The 18,513-nt window shown below is 44.7% G+C and overlaps 1 protein-coding gene across 3 annotated transcripts in view; it reads right to left on the bottom strand.

Annotated features, from left to right (window-relative positions):
- Positions 1-18,513, bottom strand: part of LOC123775150 (nucleosome-remodeling factor subunit NURF301) — a 98,738-nt gene that overhangs the window by 8,763 nt on the left and 71,462 nt on the right. The window contains exons 17-19 of one of the 3 annotated variants that reach the window (XM_045770073.2): positions 18,124-18,402; positions 10,723-10,825; positions 5,137-5,383 (exon numbers count right to left, since the gene is read on the bottom strand). In XM_045770073.2, coding sequence (XP_045626029.2) covers positions 5,137-5,383; positions 10,723-10,825; positions 18,124-18,402 — 629 coding nt within the window. Of the gene's footprint in view, positions 1-5,136; positions 5,384-10,722; positions 10,933-18,123; positions 18,403-18,513 lie in introns of those variants that run through there. The other 2 variants (XM_069319168.1, XM_069319169.1) reach the window with 2 other exon arrangements.

Raw genomic sequence — 18,513 nt, 5'->3', positions numbered from 1 at the left:
TGAACTGGGGGAAAGGGGTACAGGAAACCCCACCTCGACCAGTCCTGCTGAAAAGTGTCAACAGCAAAGGCCTTGCAGTCAGGAAAGGGCACCACATTGATGGAGGCACCATGACCATGCCGATGCAAAGAGGTCCACCTCCGGGAGCCTAAACGTCTGGTAGAGCCAACTGAAGGAGTCAGTGTCGACCGTCCATTCCAAGAACCGGGAATGAATTATGACAGGCCATCTGCCAGGAAATTGCACACACCCCAGAAATGAACTGCACAGAGAGCTAAACCCCGAGAACTGAGCAGAAGAGCCAACTGAAGTGACTAGCCCCAAAGAGCCATGGACTGCAGACCCCCAATGCAGTTCAGGCAAAGAACCACCAGAATGAAGTCCAAATGGAGCCGGACCATAGAGCCCTGAGGGAGCCGTATCTGATGCAGCACAAGCCACACCGCTGCAAATTCTCGCACCGTACTGGGAGCCCCACAAAAGGACAGAGCCCATCGCCCCTGGCCGTCCTGGTGAGCACTGGTCACAAAGCTCCAGCCTAGAGAGGAGGCATCCATGGAAATATCGAGGCGGGGCTCCGGAAGGCTGTTTCAGCCATGCTGTGTGCGAATGCAAACACTTTGTCATAGAACAAAGTGTGTTATTATGGGGAATTAAAAAAAACAAAAAACGTACTTTGAAAAATTAATGAACAGGCTACCTGTGGTCTGCTACAACTCTACAACAGCTTGGTTTACTAGAGACAATTTTATAGACTGGTTTAAAATTCCTTTTTGTAAAGCAAGAGATTTTCAAATAAACAAGTGTGGAATGAGGTGGAATGATGTCAAGGCATTAATCTTGGTTGACAATGCCCCAGCTCATGTTGGGCTTGAAACATTAGCGTCAACTGATGGATGCATCAAATGCACGACCTTACCTCCAAATACCACCTCTCTGATCCAGCCAATGGATATGGGTGTTATATATGCAATAAAAAGGCTCTACAAACGAGCAATGAATAAAGAAATCATGGTGGTGTTTGAGTCAGACGAAGACAAAAGACAAGAAACTGATTCACGAAGTCAAGCAACACTGAAACGTTACAAAAAATACTCAATTAAGGAAGCAATTTACAACTGGGCTAAGTTTGGGATGAATTTAAAGAGTCAATATTAAGAAATTGTTGGAAGAAACACCTGCTGTTTGATAATGCTGAAGTGACTGAAGAAAAAATGTAGTTTGAAGGATTTTTAAATGAAATTTATCAAGAACTATGCAAGGCTGGTGAGGTGGAGGTGACTCTGAACGATGTGGAAGAGTGGTAAGATGCAGTCGATCCACCCATTGGTCATTTAACATATGACGAGATTGTACAAAATGTTACTGGCACTGTTGATGACGACAGAAAGGAAGATGAGGATGAGCACGATAGCAGGTTACAACCTGCTACTTGTGCTGATGCATTGTTCCATCTTGATAAACTCCTTGATATTGTTTCACAAACTAACAATCCAGAGCTACCAGGCTTTTATCAACATTTAAGGATGATGAAAGATATTTGTCTCAAAGAACATGACAGAAGGAAGGAAACAAACGAAAATGAGTCAATATTTTGCAAGAACTAGTAGAAGAAAATTAACCAGTACAGCTGTACCCAGCACCAGCTCAGAAGCAGCTGAAGCCAATGCAGCAGCACCAAGCATTAGCAAAGCTGATGCAAACATCTAAGAACACTGTGTGGAGTGTACAGTTAGAACAAGTGTTAAATTTAAGTACATAGTGTTAAAGTGTTAAAATTAAAGTTGCAGTAATTTTAGTGTACAACAGTTTTCATAAACTGTATTATAGTACTCAACATACAGCAGAACTACATAATCAATACAGTGCAAAAGGCATAATACAGTATGTATTTACTGTACAGTAGTCACAACTCCAGGAGAATTCAAGATGGACATAACTCTAAAAATAAGGTTATCTTGAGATGATTTCGGGGCCTAGTGTCCCCGCGGCCCGGTCCTCGACCAGGTCTCCTTTTTTGTTACACATCCCCAGGAAGCAGCCCGTAGCAGCTGTCTAACTTCTAGGTACCTATTTACTGCTAAGTAACAGGAGCATCAGGGTAAAAGAAACATTTTGCCCATTTGTCCCCACCTCCACCGGGGTAAATACAATTATGACACAGTATTTTTAGTAGAGTAGTAATATATAGGTACAGTATATATTATGATAATGCATTTTTATTGTGTACAAGAAAAGATACTGATGCAAATGCCTCCAGAAGGCATCACCACTTGCAACGAATCCATCACCACAACAAACTGGGGGTTGGTCCCATATGGTTTGCCGAAACGAGGTTGCACTGTAATGGTAAAGTGTACCTAACCGTATGTTGGCTTTTGATAGTTGGTTATAAGTGTTTGATATGAAGGGTCTTGAATATATCTAATATTCTATTGTCGTTGTATCTGTCAATTATCTTGGTGCTGCTGGTCAATCAATACGTTCTCCCGAGTGTTCCCAAGGTCACTAAACTGATGTACTAAACTGCCCGAACCTAACCTGCCCAAGGACCCACAAACAAAACACAGAACATCACATCAATTTTGCAAGCTGCTACTATTTTTAGTACTGTACATCAGTTTCCAGCCTTAGGAATTTTATGTCAAAATGCTATTCTATTCAAGAGAACTAGTTGGGTCAATATATCTGAAGAACTTGGATAATCTGAGTAAGGCAGGTAATTGTCAAAAGAGGATATGCTAACAGATACTGTATTTCAGAGAGATCATTAACACTTTAGTGTTTCAATGATGCTTAACACTTCAACTGCTCGACCTAACCAGAGAAGTTCTTGCTAAATATCCATAAACTGCTCAACATGGTCAGGGACATTTTAAAGTACAGTACAACCTCGATTCGACGTACCCCGATTCAGCAAATCTCTGGCTAGGTAGCACACTTTTCAGGCCGGATTTACTAACCCGGTTCGACGAAGCAGGGAATGTGAGGATTTGCTTACAATGTTGGGACAGAGTTCACAGAATGGTGGAAAACTTTCCCATTCTACCACAGGTTACAATTAATAATTCCTTCATATGACAAGTTGATCACACAAGTGGACCACACAACAAGTGACAACAAGTGAAGCATATTAACCAAACACCAGCCAGAGTGGTCCACACACAACAAGTGAAGCATATTAACCAAACACCAGCCAGAGTGGTCCACACACAACAAGTGAAGCATATTAACCAAACACCAGCCAGAGTGGTCCACACAACAAGTAAAGCATATTAACCAAACACCAGCCAGAGTGGTCCACACAACAAGTAAACGACTGAGTTTCTATGATTTTCATTCATTGATTTGTGGCACACATAACTTTGTAAATTAATTTAAAGGCTAAAGCTGAATAGGTAGCTATATTTGTTGAAATCTTTGTAGAGACATTTTCTGTGATGAAACAAGATGAGTGAGGCAAGACAGATAATGGACAAAATGTTAAATTTCCTTCATATTGACAGGTTGATATTAAAATTGTCCTCAGTGAAATCTTCCTCCCCCGCCCATTCACTGGCTCAACCTCCCTCACTGTCTCTCCCTCCCTCACTGGCTCAACCTCCCTTACTGCCTCTCCCTCCCTCACTGGTTCAACCTACATCACTGGCTCAACCTCCCTTACCGACTGTCTCTCCCTCACTCTGCTTATATATCTCCCTGTCTCTCTCCCTCAATGCCTCCAATCCATCACTATCTCCCTCCATCTATCACTGCCTCCCCTCCTTCCTTCACTGCCTTTCCTCACTCCTTCACTGCCTCCCTCCCTCCCTCCCTCACTGCTTCTCTCCCTCAGGCTGGTATCCAGCATGGTGGGGATAGCAATATTTGTTTACAGTTACCGACATCCTTTGTAACCGTCACACACAAGGTGTTTATAATTACAAATGGAGCCTACAGAGGATTCAAGCAAAATTCTTAATATAGTATTCTATATACAGTATGCCTTTTCTAATGTATATAAAGAGAGAGTATGATTCATTATTGTACAGTTTAGTAGTGCTGGACTGTATATAACAATGAATTATTTTACTAAAACAAATGCATTACATAAATGCCTCCTGAAGGCATCACCTTTTGCAACGAATCCAACCCTGCAACGAACCGGGGTTGGTCCCATATAGTTCGCAGACTCGAGGTTGCACTGTACTACTAAAAATTTAAAATCCTTGAGGGGTAAATGGGGCTCATATCTGCTTCGTCACGCCTCCAGTTTTTTACTTAACATCTCAACCTTTAATATCTCAACCAACATCTCAGCCTCAACCCTCGACATCTCGACCTCAATCCTTGACATCTCGACCTCAATCCTTGACATCTCGACCTCATCCTCATCCCTTGACATCTAAACCTCAACCCTTGACATCTCAACCTCAACATCTGAACCTCAGCCCTCAACATCTCAGTCTCAACTCTTGACATCTCAACCTTAACCCTTGACATCTCACCCCTCAACATCAACCCTTGATATCTCAATCTGAGTCCTCAACATCTCAACCTCAACCCTTGATATCTCAATCTCAGCCCTCAACCTCAACCCTTGACATCTCAACCTCAACCCTCAACATCTCAACCTCAGCCCTTAACATCTCAGCTTCAACTCTTGACATCTCAACCTCAACTTCTCAACTTCAACAGCTCAATCTCAACCCTCAACATCTCAGCTTCAATCAACCCTTCAACATCTCAACCTCAACCCTCAACATATCAACCTCAACTCTAAACTTCAACCTCCACCTTCAAATAACACAAGCATACTCACCTAAAGATCATTCCATTTTTGTATTTGGAAAAATATTTGAACTCTTTGTGAGTATCCACATGAGGTAATATTTATTATTATTACCAATACAATATACTGTGGTGTTTTGTTTAAAGTAAGTAGTGGAGTTACAATCTACTGATGTGCATTTTAGTACATAAACTTATTATTTTCCGTGGCTGGGAGGATTCAACTGCATATGCGATAACGACTATATATCAACTCACGACTGGAATCGAAGTGATTGGATTGAAGGATGTCTAGTGTATAAATGCAATTTTTTAATACCATACACGTATTAAAACATGAATTAATAAAGAAAAAAGACAACTTACTTTGAGTCGTCAAATGGTGTTCGACAGATGCAGACAATTTTTTTGTTTTTATTTTTCATTGATTTCTTTGCAGATGATGTTTTTGATGATGTTTTTGCAGAAGTGGGGGGCTTAGTGGACATAGGACTTTTAACGGGGGAGCTTGTGGTGATGGTTTCTGGCGGCGGTGAAGGATGCGCCACATGTGGAGACTCAGACGGTAGCTGACCACCACTCGTTGAGATCTGGGAGGCTGAAGATTCAGATCCTGCACACAACACACACACATTTAGTGAATTAAAATTAAGTTATCAATATTTGCTATGAGTATGCTTATACTGTACTGTGTTAGATGATAATTCTGAGTACTGTAATACAGTGTCTAGGTGATGCTACCGAGTACTGTGGTACTGTGTTTAGGTGATGCTACCGAGTACTGTGGTACTGTGTTAGTTGATGCTACTGAGTACTGTGTTAGTTGATGCTACTGAGTACTGTGTTAGTTGATGCTACTGAGTACTGTGTTAGTTGATGCTACTGAGCACTGTGTTAGTTAATGCTACTGAGTACTGTGTTAGTTGATGCTACTGAGTACTGTGTTAGTTGATGCTACTGAGTACTGTGTTAGTTAATGCTACTGAGTACTGTGTTAGTTGATGCTACTGAGCACTGTGTTAGTTGATGCTACTGAGTACTGTGTTGAGCATAGAATCTAGAAAGTGCTATGTGGGCATAGAATCTAGGGCACAGACTGAAGAAGTCCAGAAGAACCGCAGATTTGACAGGCCGATGTCTGCAAAGAGCAGATGGGAACCTCAGAAGGATGGGGCAGATCGACCACGTCCAACGCACCCACTAAGATGACATGACGAAGTGCAGGGGAAGAAGCCCACCCCGCCAGCCCTGAACCCCCTGATGGGGGAGAAGACGTCCACCGCCGCCACCAGAGCCCGGAAGACAACCAAAAGCGCCCACTAACCACGGAACCATGCGAGAGTCAACAGAGCAAGCTGTTTCCCCAGCGCCCCATCAACAGAGAAGGGAACAGAGCCCCTTCCGAAAGAAAAGGTACATATACACATTATGTATATACCCATACACATGTGCACACACACACACACACACACAGTGTACACATGTACAAGTGTACACACACACATACACGTGAAAAGAAAATTACAAGCCGCCGACCAGTGGGCAGAGAGCACCACGCCGGCCAGGCGAAGAAGGCACAAAACTGCATCAAAAGGCCCACCTCGACAACAAAACCTCCAAGTCCCAGCACGACCACAACATGTACCAAGACCCAAAAAGATCAGTCTGCAAGCCAGGAAGACCCCGGAACTCCAGAAGGCAGAACCGGGTCACACACGAGAAAACAAAGCCCCCCCTGAACCCACAAAGGGGGCCCAAGAGGAAGAAACCTCCAGAACGAAACCAAAGAACCCAAAGGAACCCGGAATCGAACCAGGGAAAGCCCAAACCACCACATTTGCCGGCGGAGATACACCACAGAAAGGCAAAGCACAGCCCCCAGACAGAACCCCCAGGGAAACTGAGGGACAAGGCGTCGCAGGCAAGCCAAGCGCCTTCAACAAGTGAGGCGTCACAGGAAAGCCAAGCGCCTTCAGCAAGTGAGGCGTCACAGACAAGCCAAGCGCCTTCAACCAGTGAGGATTCACGGGCAAGCCAAATGCCTTCAACCAGTGAGGCGTCACAGGCAAGCCAAATGCCTTCAACCAGTGAAGCCTCACAGGCAAGCCAAGCGCCTTCAACCAGTGAGGCGTCACAGGCAAGCCAAGCGCCTTCAACACGTGAGGCGTCACAGGCAAGCCAAATGCCTTCAACCAGTGAGGCTTCCACAGCTGGCAGTCAAAACTATTAATGAACTGTACAGTAATTTTAAGTGTTAATTTTAGTGTTGTGTTAGTGGAGGTTACGTAAATTGTCAAGAATTTTTAACTTCAAGATGTGTGGCATCAATCAAGAAGACGAACAATAACATGGTAAGTTGAGGTTTCTAGTTGAATATTTGATAATTATATGTGGCAAGGCAATTCAAATTATGTTGTTTGTAGTATAAAAATAGTTGGAAATGGTTAGTTTTGGACTCTGAGGTGAAAAAGTACCATTATCTGGAACACGTGATTATCCGGCTGGGGGTCCTTCCCATATAGTCCGGATAATCGAGTGGAGACAGTACTCTGAAAGGTAAACAACCCAAAACAAACCCCTATTCTGGTTGAAACTACTAATAAAAGTCAAACAAGTGGACAGAACATCCCAAAGAAAAACATGCAAACGAGCATGACGTTACCATATTGCCAAGCTGCCATCTGCGCAGTTCCCTCCCCCTCTCCCCAGGAGGGGGAAGGGGGAGTCAAGACCCCTCGCGCTGGCCACCCAAAACCCTCAGTTCTGAGGCTGATGCGCTAGGCTAAAGTCGTGTGCTCTGGCTCCTGACATTGACTCCAGCTTTGTGCCTTGTGGTGTGGGCTGTTCCTTGGGGCGGTGCATGAGCCAGGAGTATTCTCTTCAGTACTCAGGCTGCATGCACCTAGGGCTACCTTCCCTCGGTGCCCGGTAAGTACTGCCCTTGGGGGCTTGGGGCCGCCTTCCACAAGTTCCTTGGGTTCTGCCTATGCTTGGTTGCTTGCTGCTCGGTGTTCGGCTGCCCTTTGTGTGTTGGGGTGTTTCTTGCACCCTTGTTCGCCTTAGGGTAAGAGGTAGTTTGCACTGGTAGGGGCGCAGGGTACTGCACAGCTCGTCACCTCTCATAGCAGCCGGCTCTGTTCCATCTGGGTACATTGTCTTCTTTGAGGGGGTTTTCCTTTTATTTTTGTTTTCGTTACCTGGTGGGGGGGGGGGGGGAGGGTCTGCCTTTGTTGGCAGATAAACAGGAAACAAGAGATCTGAACATTCCCATTTCAGGACTAGAAACAGGCAGGAAACCCACCAAGAAAGACGAGGTCATTTCGACCACAGCAGAAGCCAGCCACTTCGGGAAGACCCAACGAAGGCAAGGAGATGGGGCCCTGTCTCATAAGACCCAATCCTCTTGAAGGAGGCGAGACCGACCAACTTCACAGCAGGCCATAAGAAATGACATGAAATGCCCATAAATCACAGGACCAAGAGCTGGCAAACCGAGGTAGCCTCCCACCCTTTTCAATTCCCCATCAAATGGGTGATCTGTGAAAGGGCTGACACGAACCCCGAGAGCCTGCCCTTCGAGCAGAGCGATCACTGCAATGACTTGAAAGACAAGGAAGGAAGGAAGGAAGGAAGGAAGGAAGGAAGGAAGGAAGGAAGAAAGGAAGGAAGGAAGGAAGGAAGGAAGGAAGGAAGGAAGGAAGGAAAGAAGGAAGGAAGGAAGGAAGGGGAAGGAAGGAAGGAAAGAAGGAAGGAAGGAAAGAAGGAAGGAAGGAAGGAAGGAAGGGAAGGACGCACATCCAACCCACTGCTGGCACCACAGAGGACCCACCTCGACTAACAGCAGGCAACACCCTGGCCCGAGCAAATCACTGGGAAAGGTGAGAATGACCCCACCAGCACACACAACAAATTAGACACAGGATGGAAAACAACAGCAACAGCAGACAAAAACTGAGAAACAATGTCCTCAGGAAACAGCAGAGAACAAAAAAAGGGAAAGCCAAGATGAGAGCCAGGGGCCCACACAGAGTCCAAAGACCGGGCCAACATGGCTTGCCAACCTGTGAGATGAGAGGTGAAAAACATGACAACTATCTCCCAGAGGATTGAAGCATACAGCTTAGGGAGGGCAGCTGATGCCAATGAAGCACAGGCCAAGACATCCACGCATGAGGAACCCAACCAAGCATCCCAACGTCCTTCGAGAGCCAATCGGAATGAAGCTCGAGGTGGGTCAAGAAACACATGACTGATGACAAGTGCGAGCAAACATGAAGGTCATCGATAACCAAGGCAGCCGACAGTAGGGGAACCTGAGCATGTAACTGTGCAAGACCCACATCACAGGAAACGGTAGGAGTAAAGAGGCACACATTGAAGAGCTCAAAAAACCAGCATTGAATGTAATGAAACGCCGTTTTCTGGATGAGTCCCAGAGGCTTCCCGAAGCTATCTGGGCTGATATGAATGTATTAAACCCTGGCATTAGGTAAGCCAGGGAGTTCTTAGGTCTACCAGGGACCACGAGCTAGAATCTGGCCTCCTCAGAGAGGCAAGAGGAGCAATGGCCTATAGAAATCACCCAAGCAGTTGGAAGCATTCTATATCTATGTCTGATGAGAAAATTATTTTGGGCCAATACGGCAACTCGAACCTGCATTCTGGTGATTCTCGGACATCTGCCTTAATCCACTTGGCTAGAATAGGACAAAAGCCTATCAACCTGGAACTCTGAATTTACTGGGAGGTTCTGGAGGCCCAAACGAGTGTCCAACCAGGATTTTACGATAGGCCTGCGGGTAATGGTGTTCACACGCTTGGTGCAGAACCCTCAAATTCGTACACACCGAGAGAGGGTTCAACAGGGATACTGTATCCACTAGACTACCAAACCACAGGGGTTTTCCAGGGTTTGCATGGGATGCCCCTACCTGTCGTTCAACCGGCCCAGTCTCTGACCAGGTCTCCTGGTTGTTGGTCTAGGAAGACCATGCACTGTGATCGCTATGTCGGAACCCTGGAATAGTTAACAGGTCCTTCGAGAAGGGAAGTATCTTTGTATTGGAATACAAATATGATAGTCATATGGACCGTGGAACGGGTATACGCAGGGCAACACAGCTCACCTGAGGCTGAGAGGGCAGACCTTGGCATGCACCAACCCTAGTGTGCTCTGCCAGCCAAAATTCCCTCCCAACCCTAGGGAAGGCAAAACCAAAAATAAATGGACTTACCCAAGGCATGAACCACCACAAGAGAAGATGCCCTCTAAAGGAGCAAACCCCCAGCATACTCCAAGGATGAGAACCCTAGCAGTGCAAGGGCAGTGGTAGGGAGCACGGAGGGAAGAAAACCCTTTGTACATGCAGTTCCGCCTTTTATGTCTTGGTTCACAAAGCACAAAAAGCTAATACTGGTACTTAGCTGAAGCAGGAAACAGGAACCTGTGCAACAAAGCAGACAGCCATGACACTAGCTATCATCAGCAAGAACTAAGGGTGAAGAAGCCGGCTGACCTGATTTGCCTCCCTCCTCCACCCAAACGAGGGGAGGTGGTGGCACGAACAAGCTTGCGCAAGTTTCATAAATTTTCAATCATTTCTTTATATTGTTGGGGAGTTCTTTTGGCTATTTTGAAGGCGCTGATATTCCTTATAACCACCAGTAATCCGCTCTGTTTTGTTAACTTTGTGGGCACTTCCCTGGTAGTGGCAGACAATTAAAATTCACTGACAATCTTTCATTGTGCCACTGCTCTCTGCATCTTTAGATGGGGAGGGAGGGGGGGGGGTCTGGTAAATGGTCCCCGGTAGGCCAAAAAAGAACTCCAAGACTGATGGCATCTAGTAACTATATCAGCATTGAAACATCAGGGAGCCACAAGGGGATTCCCTCCAGAAATGACATACTTGCTAACTGTATCAAAATATGACGGTAATAACAATGACTTACCAGATTTCTTTTTGCGTGGAGAAATAATGGGGGAAGGTAATGATGCTTCTGGCTTGTGCTTCTCCAGCAGCTGCAACTGTAGTCGTGCTACTGATAACTCCTTCTGTTGACAACATTTCCATATTAAATTGTGCACTTGTCAGGCTTGATGTATCTTCTCTACCCCCATTTGGCTGACAACATAGCCACTCTTTGATGGTCAACAATCATCTGAAGGCAAGTTTTACAGCATTTTCTCAATTGACTAACAGTGGGCAATAACATACTACACAAACAAGCTATCAACGTTAATATATCAAGAAACTTTTTTAACAGTTTGACAAGTTTTGGTCTCATCCAATCGAGAGGGGTAGCCTCAGTACCTATGCCAGAATATCTCTCAGTAAAAACACTACTATAATTAGTCTTTAACAAATATTTGTAGCGCCCTTCCAACCATTTCAACATATACTGTAAATTAAAATAACATATAGAAGGAGGTTGAGAATGTGTGTGGCTCATGGAATGGAGTGTGAGGTTGGTAGGTAAATATTGGAGTGGCTAGTATGGGGTCTGACTAATTAGCTGAGGATGAGATTGCAGTGTGGGTGCATGTACGCTAGTATAGTTTGGATTTGAGTGGGTGTATTAGTGCAGGTATGAATATTTAGTTAGAAATGTAAACATAAAATTAGTGGTGGTGGTGGGGTTTAAATATGGACATACGAGTGAAGTTGGTGTGCTGGAGTTAGTTGAGGAAGTACGTCATGGAATATTAATTTTGTTGTCTACAATGGTGATAAAACTATGGGAATGCTTATGCCACACAAAAATTTAATCTTCCAGAACAACTCTTTTAAAATCAAATTCTGATGTTATTAAAACCATTTTTCTGTTCAAGTTGCCAAGCCTTATGGAATCTAGCTGGCCTCAATATCCACCCAAGCCTATTAGAAGCCATGGGTTGCCCCTTTCCAAATTGGGTGCAGAGGCAGTAGAGTTGGCTAGTGCTGCTGAGGCTTTCTGGTTCTCCTCCTAGCCAGCCTTGACAGCTGAGTGGAGAACGCTTCGGATTCGTAGTCCTGAGGTTCCGGGTTCGATCCCCGATGGAGGTGAAAACAAATGGACAGTTTCTTTCACCCTGATACCCCCGTTACCTAGCAGTAAATAGGTACCTGGGAGTTAGACAACTGCTATGGGCTGCTTCCTGTGGGTGTGTAACAAAAAGGAGGCCTGGTTGAGGACCGGGCCGCGAGGACGCTTAGTCCCGAAATCATCTCAAGATAACCTCAAGATAAGATAGCCCACCCTTATTTCAAAATATCTCCCTTGGACTCGGCTTTTCATTCCCGGATGCTGGCTACTCCACCGGGCCATCAAATGCTGCTTCCAGAACTAGTGGGAGTCGGATATGGGCCAATGGGTCCCTTTTGACTCTTAAATGGTACCTGGTTTCCTCTGAGATGGGTCTTATTTTAATGAGGGAGGTATTTTTGTAGCCTCCCTCCACATATTAGTTTGATTTGGGCATGGCTCCACCCCAGGTTCGGTTCCACGTACCTTTGGGTCTGTCAAGATTGTCCTTCCAGAGGTTTCATTCTTCTCAGGTTCCCTCTTCAGCAGCTCTCGGTGCGTTTCGTGTACCTCATGCGATCCAGATTATGCTTCTTTGATGTTATGCTTCTTTCATCTAGTTGTCGTTATGCTCACGCTTTACGAAAAGTATAAGTTTCTTGTGGTTTATGCTGACCCTTTCGTGGCTTGTCCCTTTGATGGAGTGGTGAGGAAGCAGCTTGTCCAGTTTGCCAGCTTCTGGTCCCATGATTTTTTTTTTTCATTTCCCGCAGCCTGCAGAGTTGGTCAGTTCCTCTTCCGGCCAGGGGTTTGGGTCTTTCTAGGCATACCTCTTCCCACTTGTCTGGGATTGCTAGGTGTAGGTTCAGTTGACCCTTTGCCAGTTTCCTCTTTGCGCTTTTTTGGGTTTGGTTCCCTGGCACCTTCCTCTGCCCTTGCCCATCCATTCATGGACACCTCCGCTCTTGGTCAGGGCTTTGTGACCAGCCTTCCCAAAGCCAGCCAGGGTCATTGGTCTCCTCGTGCGCGTGCGTGTGTGTGTCTGTGTGTCTCTCTCTGTCTGTCTGTGTGTGTGTCTCTGTCTGTCTGTCTGTCTGTCTGTCTGTGTGTGTGTGTGTGTGTGTGTGTGTGCGCGTGCGTGCGTGTGTGTGTGTGTGTGTGTGTACTCACCTAGTTGTGTTTGCGGGGGTTGAGCTCTGGCTCTTTGGTCCCGCCTCTCAACCGTCAATCAACAGGTGTACAGATTCCTGAGCCTATTGGGCTCTTTCCTGAGCCTATTGGGCTCTGTCATATCTACACTTGAAACTGTGTATGGAGTCAGCCTCCACCACATCACCCCCTAATGCATTCCATTTGTCAACCACTCTGACACTAAAAAAGTTCTTTCTAATATCTCTGTGGCTCATTTGGGCACTCAGTTTCCACCTGTGTCCCCTTGTGCGTGTTCCCCTTGTGTTAAATAGACTGTCTTTATCTACCCTATCAATCCCCTTCAGAATCTTGAATGTGGTGATCATGTCCCCCCTAACTCTTCTGTCTTCCAGCGAAGTGAGGTTTAATTCCCGTAGTCTCTCCTCGTAGCTCATACCTCTCAGCTCGGGTACTAGTCTGGTGGCAAACCTTTGAACCTTTTCCAGTTTAGTCTTATCCTTGACTAGATATGGACTCCATGCTGGGGCTGCATACTCCAGGATTGGCCTGACATATGTGGTATACAAAGTTCTGAATGATTCTTTACACAAGTTTCTGAATGCCGTTCGTATGTTGGCCAGCCTGGCATATGCCGCTGATGTTATCCGCTTGATATGTGCTGCAGGAGACAGGTCTGGCGTGATATCAACCCCCAAGTCTTTTTCCTTCTCTGACTCCTGAAGAATTTCCTCTCCCAGATGATACCTTGTATCTGGCCTCCTGCTCCCTACACCTATCTTCATTACATTACATTTGGTTGGGTTAAACTCTAACAACCATTTGTTCGACCATTCCTTCAGCTTGTCTAGGTCTTCTTGAAGCCTCAAACAGTCCTCTTCTGTTTTAATCCTTCTCATAATTTTAGCATCGTCCGCAAACATTGAGAGAAATGAATCGATACCCTCCGGGTATCGGTGTGTGTGTGTCTCTCTCTCTCTCTCTCTCTCTCGCACTCTCACACTCTCTCACTCTCTCTCTCTCACACTCTCTCTCTCACACTCTCTCTCTCACTCTCTCTCTCTCACACTCTCTCTCTCACACTCTCTCACACTCTCTCTCTCTCTCTCTCACACTCTCTCTCTCTCTCATACTCTCTCTCACTCTCACCCTCTCTCTCACACTCTCTCTCTCTCTCACACTCTCTCTCCCTCTCACACTCTATTTCTCACTCTCACACTCTATCTCTCACTCTCACACTCTCTCTCTCTCTCTCTCTCACTCTCACACTCTCTCTCTCACTCACACTCTCTCACACTCACACACTCTCACTCTCTCTCTTTCTCTCACTCTCACACTCATTCTCTCTCTCTCTCTCTCTCACACACACACACACATGGTCGTACCCTACATAAACAAATATTTGAAATGGTCTTAAAAATGGCCACATAGGGGATACATTGCCTAATTACAATTACAACTCTCCTTACACCAACAAACATTAAGTATATTATAACCTATATAAACAGTAATACAAAAATGTATTCTCAAAGAAACCTCATAGAAACAAACTAATGACAATGGAACAAATAAAATATTGAAAACTCTTAGAAATTACACTTAAAATCCTTCATTACTAAATGACGGTAACCAAATACAGAAGGACATGCTTTCCGGATACCACTTATCTGGAAATGCCTGTTTCCCGTTTGGGGTTTGTCCGAATAAAAAAGTCTGATAAACTGGAATTATTCGAATGTGAGTGGTTCGAACAAAATGATCCAATAAAGGCGTGAAGCGGAGGACCGATTAAAAATGAACGAGAAAGTTGTGAAGTGGGTGGTCTCGTAAAAAAAATATAAGAAATTGCTGAGGGGAGTACCTGTCAATCCTCACTGCCTGGGGGTGGTTGGGGTGCATGGGGTAGCAGATGGGGCTAGTTTGCCCAGCAACCATGTGGGGCGCCAGTCTAGTGCCTTCTACCCCGTGTAACATCACAGATTCAAGGACCATTGTTTTGATTTGTCACAAGACTGATGTGCTTGTTCTGTGATTTTGTTTGATATAATGTATCATCAAAATCTAAGAACCTCTGTGCACCCTATCGACTTCAATTGCACCCACTGTGTCAGTGAAAGCTTCAACAAGCGGGATATGAAAAAGAAAGAGGTCAATGGTGACATTTGAGAAGTTAAAATAATTAAGGTGCAGAGTGGAATCTCGAGAAGAGTTGTTTGCACTGAATATGACAATAGGAAGAATATGCTTTCACATATTATTAAGGCTAAAGCTACCATCTTTCACTGTTTCTAGAAATGAAAGTAATAAAGCAATACATTATAGACAGGCAGTAAGTAAAGGCAAAGTAGTGTTAATAATGCAACCCGTTCTCGCAAATTTATTAAGTCAATATTGACTTATTAAATATGTGCATAGGTGACATACTTAACATAATAGATACCCTTAAAAAGATTCATAGAAAACACCGACCTTACCTAACCTTGTTAGTATCTTAAGATAAGCATCTTATTGCTTCGTAATTACAATTATTACCTAACCTATAATAGGTATAGGTTAAGTAATAATTGTAATTACGAAGCAATAAGATGATTATCTTAAGATACTAACAAGGTTAGGTAAGGTCGGTGTTTTCTATGAATCTTTTTAAGGGTATCTATTATGTTTAGTATATCACCCATGCACGTAGTTAACCCTTAAACTGCGCAACGCGCCTGCAGGCTCACGTCTGGTTTGCGCAACGCGCCTCCGGGTATTTGTATTTTTCACGTTCCATTCAAAACTCCCGCGGCTACATGGGGTTCACATCAGCTTCCTCAGGGCTCTTGTAAACAGACGCCATCTTTAAAAAAAATCGTGGTCCACATTCCCGGGTGTGGGAGCCTCAGTAGTGTGTGAGCAACCAAGGCTGGCGCTCGCAGCATGAGCGCACAGCACTGCTGTTCAGCATGTGACCACAGCATCGCCTAATAATGCCAAAATATATATATAACTTGTATTATTTAGCTATGATAGTGTTATATTAGAGCCTGAGTGTGATAATGACTGGATACAATGTTCAAATATCAGTGATTCAATTCTGTTCACGATGTTCACAGCGCTAGCCACAGCACCACAGCATTATTTCGTTCATCTAGGAATCTTCAAATGATTTCTTAGGTTCCTTTTCAAAATAAACGTGTGGTCAATTATTCATTTACAGGAATTAGTGACCAGGATTGTGATAATAGCAGGATTGTGGTTATAATTAGCGTTGTGCGTAGTATTGTGGAAGGAGGAATTTTGATGAGGGAGGGCGATAATTGAGGTAGCCTCATTGTGTGTGTGTGGCTGCCACTCTTGTTTTGCTCACCATACTAGCTTAGTGGTTCGCTATGGGCAACACATATGTACATGGGTATATATAGTGTGTGTATATAGTGTAAGAACAGCAACAGGAGAATGTTGAGAGGAGCTATTTCGGTGAGGGAGGTGACGTAATCGTAGCGTCGTCTGCTGTGTGATTTTTCATGCAGTGTATGGTGGCCACTGTACTGTTTGGACACAATACCGGCTTACTTCCATAGTTCTGGTAAATAAAACATGTAGATAGGTATATAGAACATGTGTAATAAGAACTATAATAATATGGTGGGAGGAACAATGTTGGCGAGTAAGATGTTGGAGTGAGGGAGACTGGCTGGGTGAGGCTGCTCTCACTCGAGGTGTTCTGAATGTGTTCATGGTCAAATGCTCCTATTGGCCCATACGAGGCAGCTGCTATTGGCCCATACGGGGCAGCTGCTATTGGCCCATACGGGGCAGCTGCTATTGGCCCATACGAGGCACCTGCTATTGGCCCATACGAGGCACCTACTATTGGCCCATACGGGGCACCTGCTATTGGCCCATACGGGGCAGCTGCTATTGGCCCATACGGGGCAGCTATTTGCCCATACGAGGCAGCTGCTATTGGCCCATACGAGGCAGCTGCTATTGGCCCATACGAGGCAGCTGCTATTGGCCCATACGAGGCAGCTGCTATTGGCCCATACGAGGCAGCTGCTGTTGGCCCATATGAAGCAGCTGCTACGCGGTGTTCTGAATGTGTTGATGGTGAATGTATATAGTGTGTGACAGTGTATAGTGTGTAAATAGATTGTATATATACACAAATTAGCATGATACATAGTAAATATGTGCTGCATATGTGCGCACAAGTTTCATGCACGTAACACAGTGTCTACGGACAGTACGGATGTTGTACTGCGATATTATAGTGTACGTGTTCATTATACATTGGATTGGCACATAAAAACAATGAAAATGTATTTGGAAAGGTGCGCAAAAAATGAACGAAAATATATTCGCGGCAACTCGCGCACCCCGCCCCGAGCGCCCCACCGCCCCCGAGAGCTTACGGCACGGGCGCACGGGGAATGATGACGTCACGCCCCAACTTCCGGACCCCATAGCAGCCAAAGTAAGTACAATTTCGACTTTTTTTTTACATACCCATACTGAGGGAAGGGTTTTTGACACTTTAAAAAGAAAAAAGAATTTTTTCCAGAGAATTTATTTCCTGCGCACTGTGGGGGTGTCACATTTGGAGGCAACGCAGTTAAGGGGTTAATAAGTCAATATTGACTTATTAAATTTGCGAGAACGGGTTGAATAATGTAGTGGTACAAGCAGAAGCACGAGACCAAAAATCCAGTGGCATGAGTCAGTCACTCATGCAAAAAGCACGTGAGTTTCACCAATCTATGAAAATTCCTGAGCAGTGTTCGTACAGTGATGGATGGTTCAAAAGCTTAAAACTCTACCATGGCATTAGGTACATTAGGGTACATGGTGAAAGGAGGTCTGCTGATGCTACTGACTCGTCACATATTGATCCAAAACACTTCAACATCTGAGGTTATCTCCTCACCATTAATCTCCACTTCAGTCAACCCAACACAATCAACATCCACCACTACCCTCTCCATCTAAATAACAATGCTCCATCAATAGCAATAACCCAGTTAACAAGCGGACCAGAACTTCTCATATTGGCGAGTAGAAACAAAATACTTTCAAATTTTTGCCATAAAATTTAACAATTTTACCCTAGATTTTCCGGATGACAAACCCCTTTTCTGGATACAACAGGTTATTAGTTCAGTCTAGGTCCCAAGGCATCCGGAAAGTATGTGGCCCTCTGTACTTTTGAAAACTTACATGTATTTCTACCTGAAGTTCTTTTTCTAGCTGAGCTCTCTTTTTGAGAATGTCTTTCTTGAGAAGGTCTTTATGGCGAGTCATGAGAGATTCTAATTTATGCTGGAGTGCTTGCTTTTTCCTCGCATCTAATGCCTCAGTTTTTGCTGATGTTTTCTTAGGCTTAGTCATGTCTGAAGTTCGCTGTTCTGAGCGTTGTTTCTTGGGGCGAGGCTTAGTTGCTGTCACTGTGACTAGCGCTGGTGATTTATCTTCAACAGGATCCCAGTCATTGTCGTCCTGAAATTAAACATACATTAACATGTGTCATTCAAATTTACATATTCATTTTAACACACAACTCACAATTGAGACATCCAAGCTTCAAATTTTAGCAGAGTGGGATGATTT

The sequence above is a fragment of the Procambarus clarkii genome, chromosome 92 (assembly GCF_040958095.1).
Source record: "Procambarus clarkii isolate CNS0578487 chromosome 92, FALCON_Pclarkii_2.0, whole genome shotgun sequence".
NCBI lineage: Eukaryota > Metazoa > Arthropoda > Malacostraca > Decapoda > Cambaridae > Procambarus > Procambarus clarkii.
Note: the sequence above shows the minus strand (reverse complement) of the source record. Positions and strands in the feature narration are given on the sequence as shown.